The following is a 16,835-nucleotide window of genomic DNA, read 5'->3' as shown; positions in this document are numbered from 1 at the left end:
GCCCTTTTTATTCCACAGATCCTGCCTCTTGCATGTCCTTGACTTATATTTGCTGACTTTGCTGAAATAAATGAGCATTTATTCCCAGTAACCTTGCAGAGGCAATGCAACTACTGAGAAGACAGCTGGGAAATATTCTGTCTTCTATATCAGCAGCACTGTCAATCAGTGCAGGTTGAAACAGAGGGGATGTATTTCTCATTTCTTGTTAATTACAAGACATTTTGCAAATACATGTTGTTGAAATGTAAATCGATTTTAAAGCAGTGCAGGTGTCAAGTTGTTACAGAATTGCAGGCAAAATGTAAGAAGCCACTGAGGTGTTCACATGCTGGGGATAGTTTGAAACACTGAAAATAGTATTAAGAAAAAAAATACTCCAAATTTCTTTCTTTTTTTTTTTTTAATTAAGGAAATGAGAAGAATACGCCTTTGAAACTGAACAAAACCAGGTGTGAAATCCACTGTATCACTCTTGAGCATCTTTGATTATTGTCTGGCATGTGGCAGAACTCAGTTACCAGCAACTCCAGAGCAAGCACCATCTGAGACGCCCATGGTCTAAAGTTAGTTGCTTAAAGCAGAAAGAACCTTTGAAAACAAAAACTTAGGGTGATGCCTGCAGTCTTGAATACAGCTACAAGAGGACTCTTAAAAAATCCTGTGGTGTGGCAAAACACATAAACTTTTTTTTTTTAGTATCTGCTGAACCAGAACCCAAATTGTGACACCAGGAGAAAGCTGGTTTCTCAACAAAGCAACTCCTGCATTAAAAATGTGGTGCCCTGGTTCAGGCCCCAAGGACCCTGGAAGGAGCAGCAAAAGCAACCTAACCAGCTGCATTTACACAGGACTAAAATCAAAGAGCTCCCACTGAAGTAATACACATGAGTCACTGAAGTCTTCATAACTCATCTGATCTGTAAGAGATTGAAATAACTCACTTCTTTTTCATGGCAACCACTGCAAAGCAGATAGCACAGGGATGAAGGAATGTGCAACATCCACCCTGTAAGAAACAGATGGGTAACCATACTCCACAACAGCTGCAATCCCTTAATTTCAAGGGAAATATAAGTAGGAGCAAATTGCAGTCATCTCCACTTCAGCGTGCATGGCTTTTTGTTGGTTTTGTGTGTATGTTCATTTTAAATTATCCAACCATGGAACACTTACACAGCAAGCTGCTGAAGAGCCTCCAGGCGCTGCTGAGCCCTCCATCTTCGAGCAATATACGCAGGCATGGGATTTTTGCCCTTGACGCACAAATTGCAGCCTGGGAAATGAATCAGTCCAGCAGCCATGCTTCAGAATATCGGTGCCTTCACCTAGCATTTATGTGGACACAAAGAAGAGAGGCTGTAATTTAGCCACTTCAAACAGCACTGAAGAGATCAGAATTCCACCCTGCTGCGATTTACAGGACTGCACATTTGGGATGGGGAAAGAAGGCGGCATACGTATGCTAATGATGTCAGCCAGTTAGATGGCTCTTCTCAAGATGTGGAGCATACCAGACTAGCAGCAGATGCACAGATTTGTCTTCTGGCTGTTTTCCAGTGCTAAACTTATACTGAAAACCAAAAGGTCTAACGGTTTGTTACATAAAGAAGTTAGTGTGCAGTAACTGTGAATGTGCAGCAATGTGAACTTCTAGCACATTACCCCATGTAACTCCCTCCTATTTCTAGTGCTCTAGAAATTAAGTAACATATTCCACTGGCAGGGTAAAGTTACATTATTTTATACTGGAACGATTTTAGCACTTGTTAAAAATATCTCAAAGGGAACTAGCATACAAAAATGATCACATTAAACATCTACACCCTTCCTTTTAAGGACTAATTTCCCTCGGTAGATATGCCTTAAATTCCTACATTTATGGGTGCCAATAAATCTTTGCAATCATAAGAGATGTAGCTTGATTGGCTTGAGCTTCTGTAAAGACTGAAATCAGAATTGAGTTGTGAATTTCCCCTTTGATTTCAGCAGGTGCTAACTCAAATGCACACAGGTGATATTTCAAGTACTCACCAGAATGTAAGACAGTGTCAGTTGATGAAGATCTAGGCACCCTACCATGAGTAGCTGCTTGCTGTGCATGAAATTGCATTTTTGTTCCGTTTCTCTTCAAAAGGAGTTCAACTTTTGAGAGTTTGAAATACCCTATGAACTAACTAATAGTATCACAACCTCTGTCCATCCCAATTTGTGAAGCTACAGATTAAGGATTCAAGGATGTAGGGTTTTGAATTGCACATTATGCACTTGCTGATTGATTCTGAAACGTATTTTATGCAAGAGTCTGCCACCACACCCATCTGACCATTACACCTGTGACATGACAACTTTAGTGACAGGATACTTGTTTACTTCATCTGGCCTGAACTGTTACTGCAGCCATATTGTTGCAAGGGTCTCTCTGATGACAGGAAATGTTCCCAGCTCTGTGTGCATGTCTCTCTAGGGAGAGGTAGACAAATACTTTTTTGTTTTCATGTAGATATAAGAAATAATTTGAGATAATGGAGTAAGAGATATCCAGCAACATTCTTAAAAAGAAAAAAGAAAAAGAAAAAAAAAAAAAGAAAAAAAAAAAAAGGCTCCTTTGACTCCATTATTGGAAAGATAGTCAGGGCTTTTCTCCTTGCTGAACAGCCATGAAGTCTGAGTTCAGAGTATCTGCCTTGCAGCCTCAGTCACATGCACACCTTCAGGAGGACTCTGTTTAAAATCCAATTCATTCTGCAGTTGCTCCAAGTCTGTTTTCCTCTGGCATACTACGTGTATGCATCCCAGGCAGCTATCAATCACTGCGGTCTGAAGGTGTGACCGCAACCCCCACAGACATGCCCTAGCTGGTTTTAAACAAGCTAAGTGGAATGCTGACAGCAGGGGAGCAAACGCAGGAGGAAGCTAAGCATGGCCTAACTAGCTAAGGATTAGCTAGGAAGTTCAACTCTGCTAATTCTGTATGAAGAATCAGCGTGGATTTGCAGTCTTTATTGGCTGCTTAGATGTCGCTAGATATTTCATTTTAGTCTAAGTAGGCTCCATTGATCCATAGTGTAAGCACATCCCAAGGTAGGTAAGGAACTGTGGGGAATGACAGCTCCGCTTGAACAACAGCCCAGCAGTTGCCCACTTATTTTATTAGATCTAAGTAACATATTCAAGCTATAGTTAAACATTTGTTATATATAGTTATAACATTTGAAGATAGTCTATTAAAAATACTGACACACAGCTTAGGAAATTGCTCAGAACATGAAGCTGGGTATTTCTAGGCTGCTGTTACAGAGTCACCATAGGCCAGCAATCATGGCTACTCCCTGTGTTGTCTCGTTTTGGATAAAACTTCTTTCTCTGCTTTGTATTTGGCTGTTTTAATGGAGCAGCTTAGGACTGAGACAGAGTTTCTACCCATGTGTATGCAGAAAAAGACAAGGTGAACATGTGAGCTGCCTTTGGCCAACACCTACCACTCTATCACCAAGCTGAGCATGGACATTTGACTTTGGACGGTCCTTCTCACTTCACAGTGTGTACAGAGGGTCTGAAAGCCGAGTGAATAAATGGAACTAGTTACATATTCGAGGAATCAGCACAAATCATCAGGCTCCACTTCCACTTCTTTAAAAGTCTGTCTATAAGAGAGTACAAAACAAACTACGAAGAAAGAACTGAAATATATGTCTCTGTATCAAACAGATGTCACCATCATGCAAATGAACCTCAGAGATGAAATCCTACTGTTCTGTGGAAGATACAAGTGAAAAATCTAGTAGAAAATTCTACTTTCTTTGGAGGCCTCATCAATTTCAACAGAAAGCACGATGACATCAAACATTAAAAAGAAGGCACAGTGCAATGGTAATCAGTGGGAATACCGTACTATACATGATGCCTCCCTCTGGGACACAGAGCTGGCTTTGCTCCAGCAAATGTTTCATGGTCCCAGCATCATTGGAGCCGCCAGCCCTATCGCTTGCCCACTGCTCGGGCGGCACCCACCTTGTGCCGAGCCCGGCAACAGGCCCGGGTCCCTGGGGCAGGGGGTCACAGGGGAAGGGAGGGCCCCGGGGCCGGGGGGCCTCCCGCCCCGCCGCGCCCAACTCCCGGCCCCACGCCCGCCGAAGGGCTCGGCCTCGGCCGTACCCGGGGTGCCGCCGCCCGGGGCTGCGGCGGGGTGGGGTGGCGGGCAGGGCGCTGCCGTCCCGGCCGGGCCCGGTACCGAAGGAGCAGCCGTAGGTCCGCCGGGCAGCCGGTCCCCGCCGAGCGGCTCCGGCGCGGCCGCCGTTCCCATGGCCACGGCGGCCGGGCGGGGCCCAGAGTGTCCCGCCCCTGCGGCCCGGCGCTGCTGCGGGCCGGACCCTGCCCTGCCCTGCCCGGGCCTGTGGGAGGCCGGTCGTGACTCTTCCCGGGGGCAGCCGCTCCCCTCGGGATTTCCCCGGCTGCCCCCGGCCTGCTGCCGTGCTGCTGCTCCCTGCAGTATCCCGCAGCCGCTTTCCGCAGAGCCCTCAGGCTTCGCCCTGCCGCCTCCATCTTATGCCGCCCGCGGGAGAGCGGCGCGGGGATGTGGCTGCACTTTTAAGGAGGACAGGGCAGCAGCGAGGTCGGGAATGGAAGGACACGTGTATTTTTGCTTTCCAGCAGCTGCTGCTGGAGTTGTTCCATGTGGTGCTCCCCAGGATCCTCTCGCTTAGCGCTTAGGAAATCTGGTTTAGCAGTTACAGTTAGGGACGGGATTCAAGCCTGGATATTCTTGGCTTTGCTTGTTGTCACTTAGGATGTCTGCAGCTATAAAGTGGTGAAAGTGAGTCCAGAGCAGGGCAAGGGAGCTGATAAAGGGTCTGCAGCCCAAGTCCTACGAAGAGTGGCTGAGGGAGCTGGGATTGTTTAGCCTGCGGAAAAGGAGGCTCAGTGACCTTCTCTCTCTAGAATTCCCTGAAAGGAAGGTATAGCCAGGTGGAGGTTGACCTCTTCTCTCAGGGAAGCAGTGACAAGACGAGAGGACACAAGATGTACCAGAGGAGGTTTAGATTGGACATTAGGAGGAATTGGACACTGGGATGGACTGCCTGGAGAGGCGGTGGCTTCACCAGCGGTGGAGGTGTTTAAGGAAAGGCTGGATGTGGCGCTCAGTGCCATGGTCTGTTTGACACGGTGGTGTTTGGTCATAGATTGAACTCAGTGATCTCAGAGGTCTTTTCCAACCTGATTGCTTCTCTGGTTTTGTGAAAATCCGCTTGGTATGTACTGCCCAGAGAGGCTGCAGGGCTTTTTTTCATCTGTAGTGCATCTCAAGAAGCCCCTACAAAGCATTACAAATAAACATCGTGCTTTGCAAAACATTGCTGTTTCCTCAAGGAGAAGACCTTTTCTATAAGAAACCAAGTTGAAAGCTTCTTCATGCTAAATGTTAAAACCAGAAAGGGCTAATGCTTTTGTGAACATAAGGAGATTTACAGGCAATGCTGCCTTGGAACAGGACACAAAAAAGCAGAGCAAATGGGCTCTCTCCTCTGTCTGTAATCTTGAAGTAAGTCCCTTATGTTTGTTATTTTGTGTATAAAACTGTATATCAAAGGGTTATTCACATCTTGTCAAGTCTGACATAAAATACCGGCCCCTCAGTACCTCATTACAGGAGAGCAACTTTAGGACTGTAGTTCCAAATTCCTTGGCTCTGTGAATTTACTTGTAGACAATTCAACTTTGAATGCAGGTTTACTTTCTTAAAGGCCCATCCTTTGCCTGAAGCAACAACTTTTTTAGGTTAGTGGGTCAACTGAAGATGTGTCTGAACTAAGAAATGCTGTCACAGCATAGTTTCTGACAGACATCATCTACATCTGTACATCTGTAGGATGTGACTTCCCACAGTGGATTGATCCATGCCCTAAAGACACCCAGCAGGCTGTAAAGACCCTCATTTTACTGAAGAGCTTTACAATGTGATACCTTGTAATTATTGATGTGGCAACAAAAGCCACTTTTTAAGAGAGTTCTGTGATATTTCTCATGATCAAGTTCGGTTTTCCTTTCTTGTATCTTATTTCATTAAAGCTCCATGATTTCCATGCTGAAATTTTTCCATGCTGAATATCTGCCTTGGGGTAATGAGGTGTGTAAACTGTACTTTGGCCAAAAAATTATTCTTTGTTGACTCCACCCTCTGATATTTTTCCACTTTAAGGTTTTCAGAGATGACTAAATATATGTGGCCTGGACTTCTTTTTTTCTTATGTGGAATGGATCCAGATGGAAAACAAGTTGAGAAGGAACAATGGAATAACTAAATGGGTTCTTGAGAGTACTACAAGATGCCAGGGCATAGCCTACACAGATAAGTACTCCCTGGAGTCTTGTATGACCAATAATGTGCAGTCCCACTATTAACTTTAACTGCATTAAATCGGACTAAATGTGAGATGTTGCCACGTTTTTCTTTGTTCACCATGACCTGCCTGGCCCTACTGCCCTCTGATCTGTCGAGTGTTGGCACCTGAAAGACTATGTAGGGAACCAATTCTGGAGACTGATGTGGCTGAAAACTAACTTGTCAAAAAATAAAAGATAAAAGTTTTCAGGTCACTGCATAGCTGCCTGAAGACTGGTACTCACTCATGGGAGGTGACAGGTATATGTGGCTGAGTGAAAAAGCTCAAGGTTCAGGTTCATGGAAGTTGCTTTGATTAGAGTGTGTGTGTGGGTAAAATACTGGCTAATTTTAAACTATATTTCTAAGAAATCTCTGTGAACAACAGGTATAAACAGTGGAAAGCCTTACAAGTGTTAAAAGTTGTGTTGATTAGTACTGTATTGAGTGTTCTTTGCCTGAAATCTCCATATTCTTGTGGACCTGAAGCTGAGACAGACCTGGCTAGGGCCCCTAGCACACTGTCATGTGCTGTGGAATGCACCGGGAGGGCAAAGTGGTGAGGTTTGTTCTGAATGGATTTTGTTTGTTTTTTAATATAAACAACACATTTCCAAAGAAAACTATCCCAAAATACGCAAGCCTCTGGGGAAATATTTGATCCCAGGCATTAAGCTTTGGCAATGTTGTCTATGATCAGTACTTTGGAAAAGGGACTCAAATCTTACCTCATAGGTTGATCTGTGTATGTCGAGGACAAATCCTGTTGCTCTGGTGAAAGTGACCTGCAGTCAACTAAACTGTAAGCAATCAAAAAAGATTCCTATTTCCTACAAAAAAAAACTTGACTGATGAGCTTTCTGCTTAGATCTGTGGGCCATAGTGTTGAGTTTTGGTTTTTGGTGGGTTTTTTTTCATTAATAACTTTTCCAGAACAAGACTCTGTTGGTGAGCTGGGGTGTTGTCTATCTGGATTTTTTTCTATAGCCACTTGGCCGTGGAGCACGCCAGGTGCTCAGGTGTATGAGTAAACTGTCCACACCCTTGAGAGTTACTGCACAACGTCTGAGCGGATTAACTTTGCATGTTGCAAAATGGCAAAAAATGCAGTAGTTTAGCTGCCTGTGACAAAGGCTGAGCCAAATTAATTTTACCTCACATTAACCTTGAGATAAGATGGTGTAATTTGCTGCAAGATGAATTACTGCTACTATGTTGATGGACTTGTTATGCTGTGATGACTTGCTGATGTGTCTGAACTGTAAAATCAGGTGGGGGAAGTAGAAAATTTAGCAGGGTAGGATTAGGCACTAGTTGGGAGCAGAGCAGTAGCTGAACAAAGACAAGATGGATTGGACATGAATGCGTGATTTTAAAGGAGAAACTTGGCTGGCTGAGCAAAGAAAAAATAGCAGAAGAGTGGAGTGATAGAGAACCAGTGTGGCATGGGGAGGAGGGAGAGACAGGGTGAGCAGCCAGTAGAGCAGAACTGAAGAGGTTTGGACAAGAAAATGGGAGACCTAGATGAGGAGCTGAAAAAGTGAGGATGAGTGTAGAAAGGCAGGATTAGGGAGGATAAAGCAAAGAAGTTGAGCGAAACAGATGATGAGTCTCTAGTCTGTTTTCCTTCTGTCCTCCAAAGCCTGAGAGGGAACTGGGTTTCTTGAATGTGACTTTTATCCTGCAATCCATGACGATCTGTGAAACCCCTGGCCAGATGTCATCCATCTGGCTGTAAGTTTCATTCGGTTGATGGTCATCCTCTTCTCTTAGCAGGGGTCAAATGACAGCACTGTCATGGTGCTGGATTCCTCTGATACTTTGCGGCGACTTTTTCTGGTTATTAAAAAAAAAAAGAATAAAAAAAGAGATCAAGCTACAGGCAACAAAGTTCTATCGTTAAAAGCACTGTTGAAGCTTTGGTACCCGGAAGTTCCATAGGTAATCTATTTAAATTCGGTAACCGTTAGTGTGCCATTTCCCATTTTTGCCACAGGATGTCACAATTCCTCCATGTATGGTCCTGCCCAGCACAGACTAACCTGGGTGCCACCAGTTCAGCTCTTGTATCCAAATGTGAAGTGATGTAAAACGGATTCGGACCCATCCAAGGTAATCCCTTGGATTCCTGTTTGTTCCCTATCCGTTCCACACAATTTACACTCTGTGTATAATAAACATCTTTTCCAGGTGTGTGATTCAAAAGGAAAGCAGCAGAACAAGGCTGCAGCCAATGCCATTGCTAAATTTTTAATCCAGATGAAGGGAGGCTTCCTTCCAGCCAGCTAAAAGGAGGAGGAAGATGTGGTCACTCTTCCCATCAGAAAGCAGAGGTAAGTCTCAAAAAGATGCGAGGAGACAGATGCTGTGAAATCAACTGCTTTGTGGATTGAGACCTTGTCTCTGTGTTGACCTTTGGCTATAGTAAGGCATGGTAACTACTGTGGAATACCTCACTTGTAGCTTGTGATATCTTTTGTAAAAATGGCCTTGGAGTACTGATCATGGTAAATGGAGCTTCACTAAGGTGAAGTCTGTGGTTAATTTGTGCTGTTTTTACTAAGAGCTGTGCTTAGAGAGTCATCTTCTTATACAACGGCTAAAACGGGGAAAAAAATAGATGAAAGTGTTTATAGGAGACCTGTTCTCTCTTGTCTTCTTTTTCTTAGTATGACTGTGAGCACATTTCCTGTAATAAAAGCAATATACAGATGAGGATAGCCTGAAAAGTCAAAGTTCAAAGGAAATAAAGTAGCAGTACTGTGTGATCACAGTTAAAGAATTCATTTCAAAACCTCATAAAAGACTTCTGTAATGATTTTGATTAGAACTGAAAAACATTTTAAAAAGAAAGCAGAATTAAGGATATTTTCAGTCTATGGTTTGAATTGTGACAAAACCCAAATTTTACCAACAATTCAGGCATCATCTGGAGGATGCTCATATACTTCACTTGGATTGGGTCATCTTCTTAAATGATGATTCCTAAAGAACAGAGCTGACATTTGGATGATTTGCAGGGCTGTAGTTGGGCATGTTGCCTTGCATCAGGAGGAAAAGGATCTTGGGTCGAACTCCTTAGGGAACTAGTGAATTCCTAATGTTCTCACTCCTCTCATGTAGTATTCAGAGGAATAAATGCCAATACCATTGTGTTAGCTTGCAGGTTTCAAGTTTTATTGTGTTAAGATGCTTTTCTGGGGACTGAATTTTTGTGCTTGCCTGATCTGAAGCAAGCGTTAGAAACTCCTGATTTTCTGTGACTATTTTAGCCACTCCCTTCACAGAAATTGAATATCTGAACAGAATGCTGCAGAGGTTAATTTTAGCTTATTATGACACAGTACAGCTCTTCCATATATTTCACTCTTATTTACTCTTAAACAATTAGTGTAACATAATCTTAATACAATCTATTAAAGCTTTCAGCATTTTCTTATCATCCTTTAATTGCAATCCACCAGATGAAGGTCAGGTGAGGGCTAGGACATATCAAGGGGTCCAGGGGTTCCAGCCTACCAGAGATAAAAAGTTGAGGAAGCAGTGACAGGACACTGGGGCCATTGGAAGAAAAAAGCTAGAATTGGATGGGGTCTCAACAGAGCCCTTTCAAGGACTGGGGAAGGATGTAGAAGTATCACTTCCCTCATGTAAGAGAACACAGCCAGCACTCTCTTCAGTCATGAAAGTTCCCCTGTCTTTCCCCTCTGCCTTCGCCCGCACCACACAGTCCTTCTCATATAACTTCCCAGTCTCACATGGTACACAAGACTGAACCAAACAGGATCTGGAGCACATCATCATCATCTTGACACACCAACTGTGAGAACGTGATAAGAACTCACCCTCTAGCTTGTTGATCTGGAAATATCCTCTCTTTGATGCTAAGTCTTTGTGTGCATGGACCCCTATGAGAGAACCAGACCTTGAAGAATCCATTCTCATTTTAAATAAGGGACTAGAGCAGTTAATGCCAGATCATACACGAAGCAGGGAGTAAAATGTAGAGTTATACAGAGTAAGTATCAAACTAAGACAGTACTTAGATAAAGTACTGCACAGCATATTGAAAGTCAGGGCAAAATTGTCAGGATGTGGGCTTGAGCTGAGCGTTTAGATGAAACTTTCTGCCATGTAGATGACATATGTTCTCATGTCGCTTTTAAAAATATCATTGTGCTGAAGTTAAGGAAGATGTCAGTGTAAGTAGGATCTCTCAAGAATCCACCTGCATATGGAGATGTCCTAATGCTTCTCAAAATCTGACCATTAAGTACCTGATAGTCAAGTCCCATTGATTTTGGTGGGAATCAGGATTCTAAAGATCCTCGAGAAGAAAATCAGCAAGAAGAAAAGCAGAAGAAAATAACTGCAAGCAAATCAGGTGTTCAAAGTTGAAATCTAGAATGACCACTGATGTGAAAGAAATGGCTTCAGAGTGACTGAACCTTGTACATCATCTAGTAACTTTGTGAAAAACAGCTGTGGGGATTCTGGATGGATTCAGAAGCTGTGTGATATTGCAGGCTCTTTTATAAGCAGCTTGCAGCACTGCACAGCCTATGTCTTGATGCAATATTTAAAAGAAGTGAGATGCTGGAGTGTGAGTACATAGAAGTATGCAGCTGCAGTCAGTGACATCTCAAATATGGAATGACTCATGTATTTGTAAATACTAATGATTCCTTTCAGGCTTCCAGTTAGGTCCTGCATTTCATTGAGAATGTTAAACCATTTTCTGTAGTGGAGCTTCACGTTTCATAAAACATGATCATGAGAGACTTGATAGACTCAAGCCAGGTTTGCCACTGACACAGGCATCAAAATGGCATGCCATCAAAATTGTTAAATAGAATTGTTAATAGCAGCAACACTTTCAGGAGGGAAGAGGACAAACAGAAAGTGTGCAGTGGAAAAGAAGTGGACCCATACTTTTGCTGCTTCTCAACTGACTGACAGCTTAACACCACTCATGAGAGTTGCAGAAACACTGCCTGGTTTGCAGCAGAACTGATCAAGGTTGGAAGTTTGTATTATGGAGGATTTTATGGAACTATAGTGAGGTGTTTTTTTCTTCAATACACAGGCTCCTGAACTTGGGTTCTTGAGCTCTGAATGAGGTTTCTTGTGATGTACAAGCACAGACCTTAGGCAGCATTTGTTTTTTGTGGGGTGACTAATTGGAGACCCGTGCATGTAGTGGTTTCTATTAACAGTGGCTCAGCTGTCTGATTCTGGTCAGTTCTGATAATTCACATAGGTCTTTTTGCAGAAGCTTGAAAATCTTGCTCTTTCAAGTAATGAGAACTGGGAATGGAAGAGGTTTCCCATTTGGAAAAATCTTTATAGGCCACTGTCTTGGGTAACTGCAATATTGGGGGAAAAAATTTCCCCATGGGTGACTAATGTGTATCTGCTTCATGCCTAAGTGCTTTTAAACCTGGGCTATTTTTTTCTGATTTCTACCTGAAAACAATGAGTCTGACTGCAGTGTAGGGACAGTGCTTTGCAGATTCATGTCTTTTGGAGGATTAGTGATACTATTTCCCAAATGCAAGTTAAAAATTTTTAAATTACTAAGTGTAGAGACTATCAGAAAACAGACAGTTGTCTTCTTCTGTCATGCTCTTTTGTTGTGTTGGTAACACATGCAGCCACTTGAGTGCAAACACCTGTCCTTCCCAAGAGTCTGTGCAATGGGATGTATTCCAAAATGCTCAGATTTTCATGGGTGTTCCCTCCACAAAGGGAACAGCTGGTCAGTCACCCCAGCAAGCACTGAAATAAGCCTGACCAGCCTTTAAATGCACATTGAACATCAGCTGCTGCATATCTGCATTGTGGAAAAGCTGCCATATGTCTTGTGTCTAAAGGCTCATAGTTCCTGCTGCTAATATATGTGGGGCAGGCAGGTTATTTTGTGGCACAGTACAAAACACCAGCTTCCTTCTTTTGCCTTATTACCAGAGAGATTGCACACTGAACTCACTGATTCAGTTTTTGTAGTGTTGTATGCATGGCAAATTCCTAATCTTTACTAATATGTTTGGATATGCTTTCAATGGACTGTGACAAGGAGGGACATAATATGAAAGTGATGATAGTCCTAATGCTAGCACAAACTGGTGAGAGATGTGCAGAAAACAATGTGAGGAAGGCATTAATCAACAACTTTAAAGTTTATACCAAAGCTTGTAGGAGGGTTGCCATCTTCTTTACTGGGGAAGGTCAGGGCAGATCCTGGTCCCAGCATGAGACCCCAGAATGTCTGGGATGCTGTGGGCCAAGTCTTGCTGTTAGAGACAGCAGTTCTGGTTTTAAACTGGAAAGTGACTTCATTCTTTCCATCTATCTTCCACCTTCAGGCTGATGCTCTGAAGATTTGGCTGTGTTTCTGGCAAGAGATGATCTGTTGCGGTGCTGGCTTTGTAGAGCATTCAGGAGACACAAAAGCCTTTAAAGTAATCTTGATTCTGCTCTTGTGTTTTTAAGGGCTTGCTTGCCCGTATGCAAGGAGACTTCCTCCATACTAACTTCCAAGGTGGTCTCCTAGGAAGGGGATGGTTCAGTCCTGTGGTACAGAATCCTTGTGTACAGGAAACATGAGGATTTGCCTCTTCAGTCTGGGAAGGGACTGGTGCGCTACTTCTTGAGGTGATATCGGCCCAGTGTTCGAACCCCTTGCCTTCACCTAAAGGTGGAGTTTGAAGCTTAGAAGGGGTAGAAATAATCACCTTAGAGTCTCCTCCATTGTACTAGATTGGAGCACAAGTCCTTCTATCCCAGCATTCATCCTCTCTCTGGTCCCACTGCTGAGACATAGCATTTGGTAGTTGCAGGTCTGGAACTCTTATCAGAAAGAGAAACACTATCCTGTCCTTGGGCAGTTGATGTAAGAGGCAACAGGGTCCTGACAAGACATCTTGCTCAGAGCTTTGAAATCTTTTCTTTTCACATTATCTAAGCATTGACACAGACATGAACAACTTCTTTGACAATAAAACACAGCACATGGTTGACTGGGCTGCTGGAGCATTGGCTGTCTTATGTTTATACTAAGTCAAAACCAAAAATACTTCTTTAGACTATATTGAACAAGTTTCTTTTTTCAAGATGATAAAGTGGTTCCCAGAATAGGCACTACAGGGAAAATATCAAAATACCTTCAGGTCAGTTTCATCACACAAAATTTCCATAGCTTAATTTACCTTCTGTTATGTATTTCAGAAATGTAAAAAATCTGGAAAACCCCAGACTACCCCAGACGGTTACTTTCAACTGACTTGATAAGGGCTTGCCCAACCTAACAGTAACAATTAATGTAAATACATTTTTGAGGTTCCTTGAAAAATCTGTCCATTGGACACAAGTACATGGGTTTTTTTAGACAACCATTCTTTTAGCAGGTGAAACTGAAGACACAAGAAGCCAACAGCAATGACTGCAGTACTGCTGTGATGTTTGCACATTACAAGCCACTGCTATATGTTCTTCAATTCTGATAAAGGGCTGTAAAGGGGAAATAATTTGGAAACCCACGACAGCTGGGCAGTCTCTCCCTATTTCACCCATTACTGCTCTAAATAAAGAGCTGTAAATGTCCAGTGCCACCTGCAGTCCTTGTACTCTCACTTGTGGCACCAGGCTGCCAAATGATATGGCAGCTTGAAGGCGGTCTTTTCTCAATATATCTTTCAGAGACTGAGATTTTCACTGGATCTTTTTCCCCGGGTACTTGTTCTGACAATTTTCTCACAGTCTCATCTCAGTAGCCTGCCCTTAGCTATTCCTCCTTGGCTGGTAGATAAATCTGTTCATCTCACACATAGCTCTCTAACATAATTCTTCTGCCACTGTCAGCAGGCAGAGGGCAAATAGAAAACAGAAATCACTGAGTTAACAATCAATTCTTATGCACAATGCAATGTCAGAAGAGAAATGGCTGTGGCCTCCCCTCTGCATTGTATTCCAAATTGGTGCAATCAGTACCAAAATGTGTTAACTGTGCATTAATGCCTATTCTCTTCCTTCTCTTCCCTCCCAGACTCTGTCCTTTCATCCCACCAAGAAACCATTCCTTCTTCTGGGGCAATTCTGTTATAAACTCTTACCCTGCACGGAGCATGGCCAAAATAGCCGTGCTCCTCCTTAATCTATTTGGAAGGCTGCTAGAGTGGAATGCTGCTTCCAGAGATGTTTAGTCTTCAGAGGCCATACCTTCGTGCAGACCCATCTGAAGTCATCTCTCAAGATGACTAAATTTTAATCTCCCTCTGCCCTTGGTATTCCGTAACTTGGGTCAGAGTATAAAATGTATTTTGTTTTGTGTCTTCCTGGTCTCTACAGACTGAACCAATGTCTTTCAAACTTTCTTTTTAATATTAAAAAAGCTAAACAAAAGATACCATTCAACTGCAAATTTGAGAAACCCTCTTGGAGGTTTTATTACAGTCTTTCCCTCAAAGTTTGTGTTGCTACCAACAGCTCTATCTAGGCCTTTGGAAAGTGGCCAGCAGATAAAGCTTTAGGAAGACAAAGCTATTTAATTTTAAAGGAAAACATGCTTAGTATGTTTAACAGACAAGGCACTGCTTTGGAGAACTGATGTGAGCTTTTGATAGATGTTTCGATCTCGGCTTTTATCTTGCAGCACGTTTGCGTGAATTTGGGAAAATCGTATTTTGGTCAACAAGTGCAACCTGTCCATGTCCCAGATCATCACACCTGGCTGTATGGCCTCACAATGCGTGTTGAACCAGGAGGCTGCGTGACTGCAGGTCGCCTGAACAACCTTGCCAGAGAAATGGCACAGTGGGGAACAGGCTGCTGAGCAGAGATCCATGGATAATTCAGTAGGTGGCTGATGAGGTGAGTGAGTGTTACATGACACTTTCTGGTCCTCCTTGTTCTTGTCACTGTTCCTATGATTTCGGATCCCCTTAATACACGATATAAACTACCAGTTCTTTTCTGACTCTTGCAACACCCCACTAAAAGGCACAGCAGCTGTATCCCAGTGGGCATATTAATCTTTTCCCTTTGCAAGGTCTCAGCAGTGTCATAGCCACTGCTGTCCTGCCCTTCCCTCATCACCTGTGTGGGGTTATCTCTTTGGTCTGCAGTGTGCCTGCCAGTCTAGTATGTGTAAGTATCACGCTGCTGGAGTCATCAGGACTGGTGGCAAACACAAGTGTAGCACTGGGAGGTGACAGACTACGGCCTAAGAGTCAAGCTGTGGCCTGTATGTGGCAGAGATCTAAAAGACGAAGAGAGGCTACTGATGACTTAGTTTGGGACAGACTACAAAGGAAAAGCAGCTCTGTGTCTTCTCCCTTACTGCTCATGCTGTTGTCCACAAAAGTCAGATTCATTACCTGGTGTGCAACAACCCACACATTAATTACACACCCAAGAGAGACATTGATTATTTATTTTAGAGTTGTGCAAGCCTGGGTGTTCCGTGGTATTCCACAGATCAAGCACACCGACACAACCAAAGCTTTTTACCATTTACACGTTTTAGCAAACAAAGGAATTCGTGTTCATTGGCTACAAGTGACATAGTTCTCTTATAAATTAGTACTCTACCTTCTATTGGTTAACGATTTTCTCACTTTTCATGATAAATAGTTTGCATGCTCAGTCTTCTACTTGAGTCAGTGGGTTTCTGGGGTCAGTGGTACATGAGTTGGTCACCATCTCCCCCTACCAGAATTAACTTTTACCCAGCTGGAGCTATTTTAACTCAATTGCTGAGTTGGCTTTATTACTTTCTTCCTTATCTTGGAGTTCTGCCAGATGTCTTTGTGGCCTGTAAATTCTGCATGCTTTGCATCTAGTGTCAGTGCACATCCTTCTTTCCAAGGTTTGTTACTCTCCCCCCAGGTCTGACATCACTGAAGCATGTCAAGCATGGACAGCACTTGGAGCTTGTTAGTTGCTCTCTGTTTCACAGATTAAATATCCCTTCTTGTTGCTTAGGCTTGAAAGCATAAAAGACCAAGCATCAGAGCACGTCCTTTTGCAGCAATGCTAAGGGCTGGACCGCTGCCATGAAACCGCGACCTTAATTTTCCCGGGGATGGTGACTGTGCTGTATCCGTGTAGCCACCCCCACAAAGAACTGGTCCTCTGTTTTCCCCACTGGCTGAGCAGGAAGAAAGAGATTTAGGTGGCCGGCCGCAGCTTTCAGCGCTGCGAGAGCCGAGGGCATCACTTGCTGCTCTTGCTGACTGCGGCGGGTGCCAGCTGCCCTGGCCTCACGACGCCATTTTCCCCCGCGCTGCCCGTTCCCTCCTTCCCCTTCTGCCTCGTTCAGTACCGAGTGTCCCTGGAAAACGTCACTTTCGCCCCGCCACTGAGCGGCAGCGCCCGGCCCGGCCTTGGCGTGGCGGCCAGGAAGAGGCGGGGGAGGCGGCGGGAGGAGGGCTCCGCGCCTTCCCCTCCCAGCGGG

At 43.7% G+C, this 16,835-nt stretch overlaps 1 protein-coding gene across 1 annotated transcript in view; it reads right to left on the bottom strand.

Annotated features, from left to right (window-relative positions):
• Positions 1-3,521, bottom strand: part of CFAP91 (cilia and flagella associated protein 91) — a 29,890-nt gene extending 26,369 nt beyond the window's left edge. The window contains exons 1-2 of the mRNA XM_066177364.1: positions 3,483-3,521; positions 1,177-1,328 (exon numbers count right to left, since the gene is read on the bottom strand). Of these exons, the coding sequence (XP_066033461.1) occupies positions 1,177-1,304 (128 nt within the window). The 5' untranslated portion in view covers positions 1,305-1,328; positions 3,483-3,521. The remainder of the gene's footprint in view (positions 1-1,176; positions 1,329-3,482) is intronic.
• Between the last annotated feature and the right edge of the window lie 13,314 nt (positions 3,522-16,835).

Source organism: Chamaea fasciata, unplaced genomic scaffold (assembly GCF_029207755.1).
Source record: "Chamaea fasciata isolate MVZ Bird 193981 ecotype frontalis unplaced genomic scaffold, bChaFas1.0.hap1 SCAF_2, whole genome shotgun sequence".
In the NCBI taxonomy this organism is placed as follows: domain Eukaryota; kingdom Metazoa; phylum Chordata; class Aves; order Passeriformes; family Sylviidae; genus Chamaea; species Chamaea fasciata.
The sequence above is the reverse complement of the archived record's forward strand: the minus strand, read 5'-3'. Positions and strand labels throughout refer to the sequence as shown.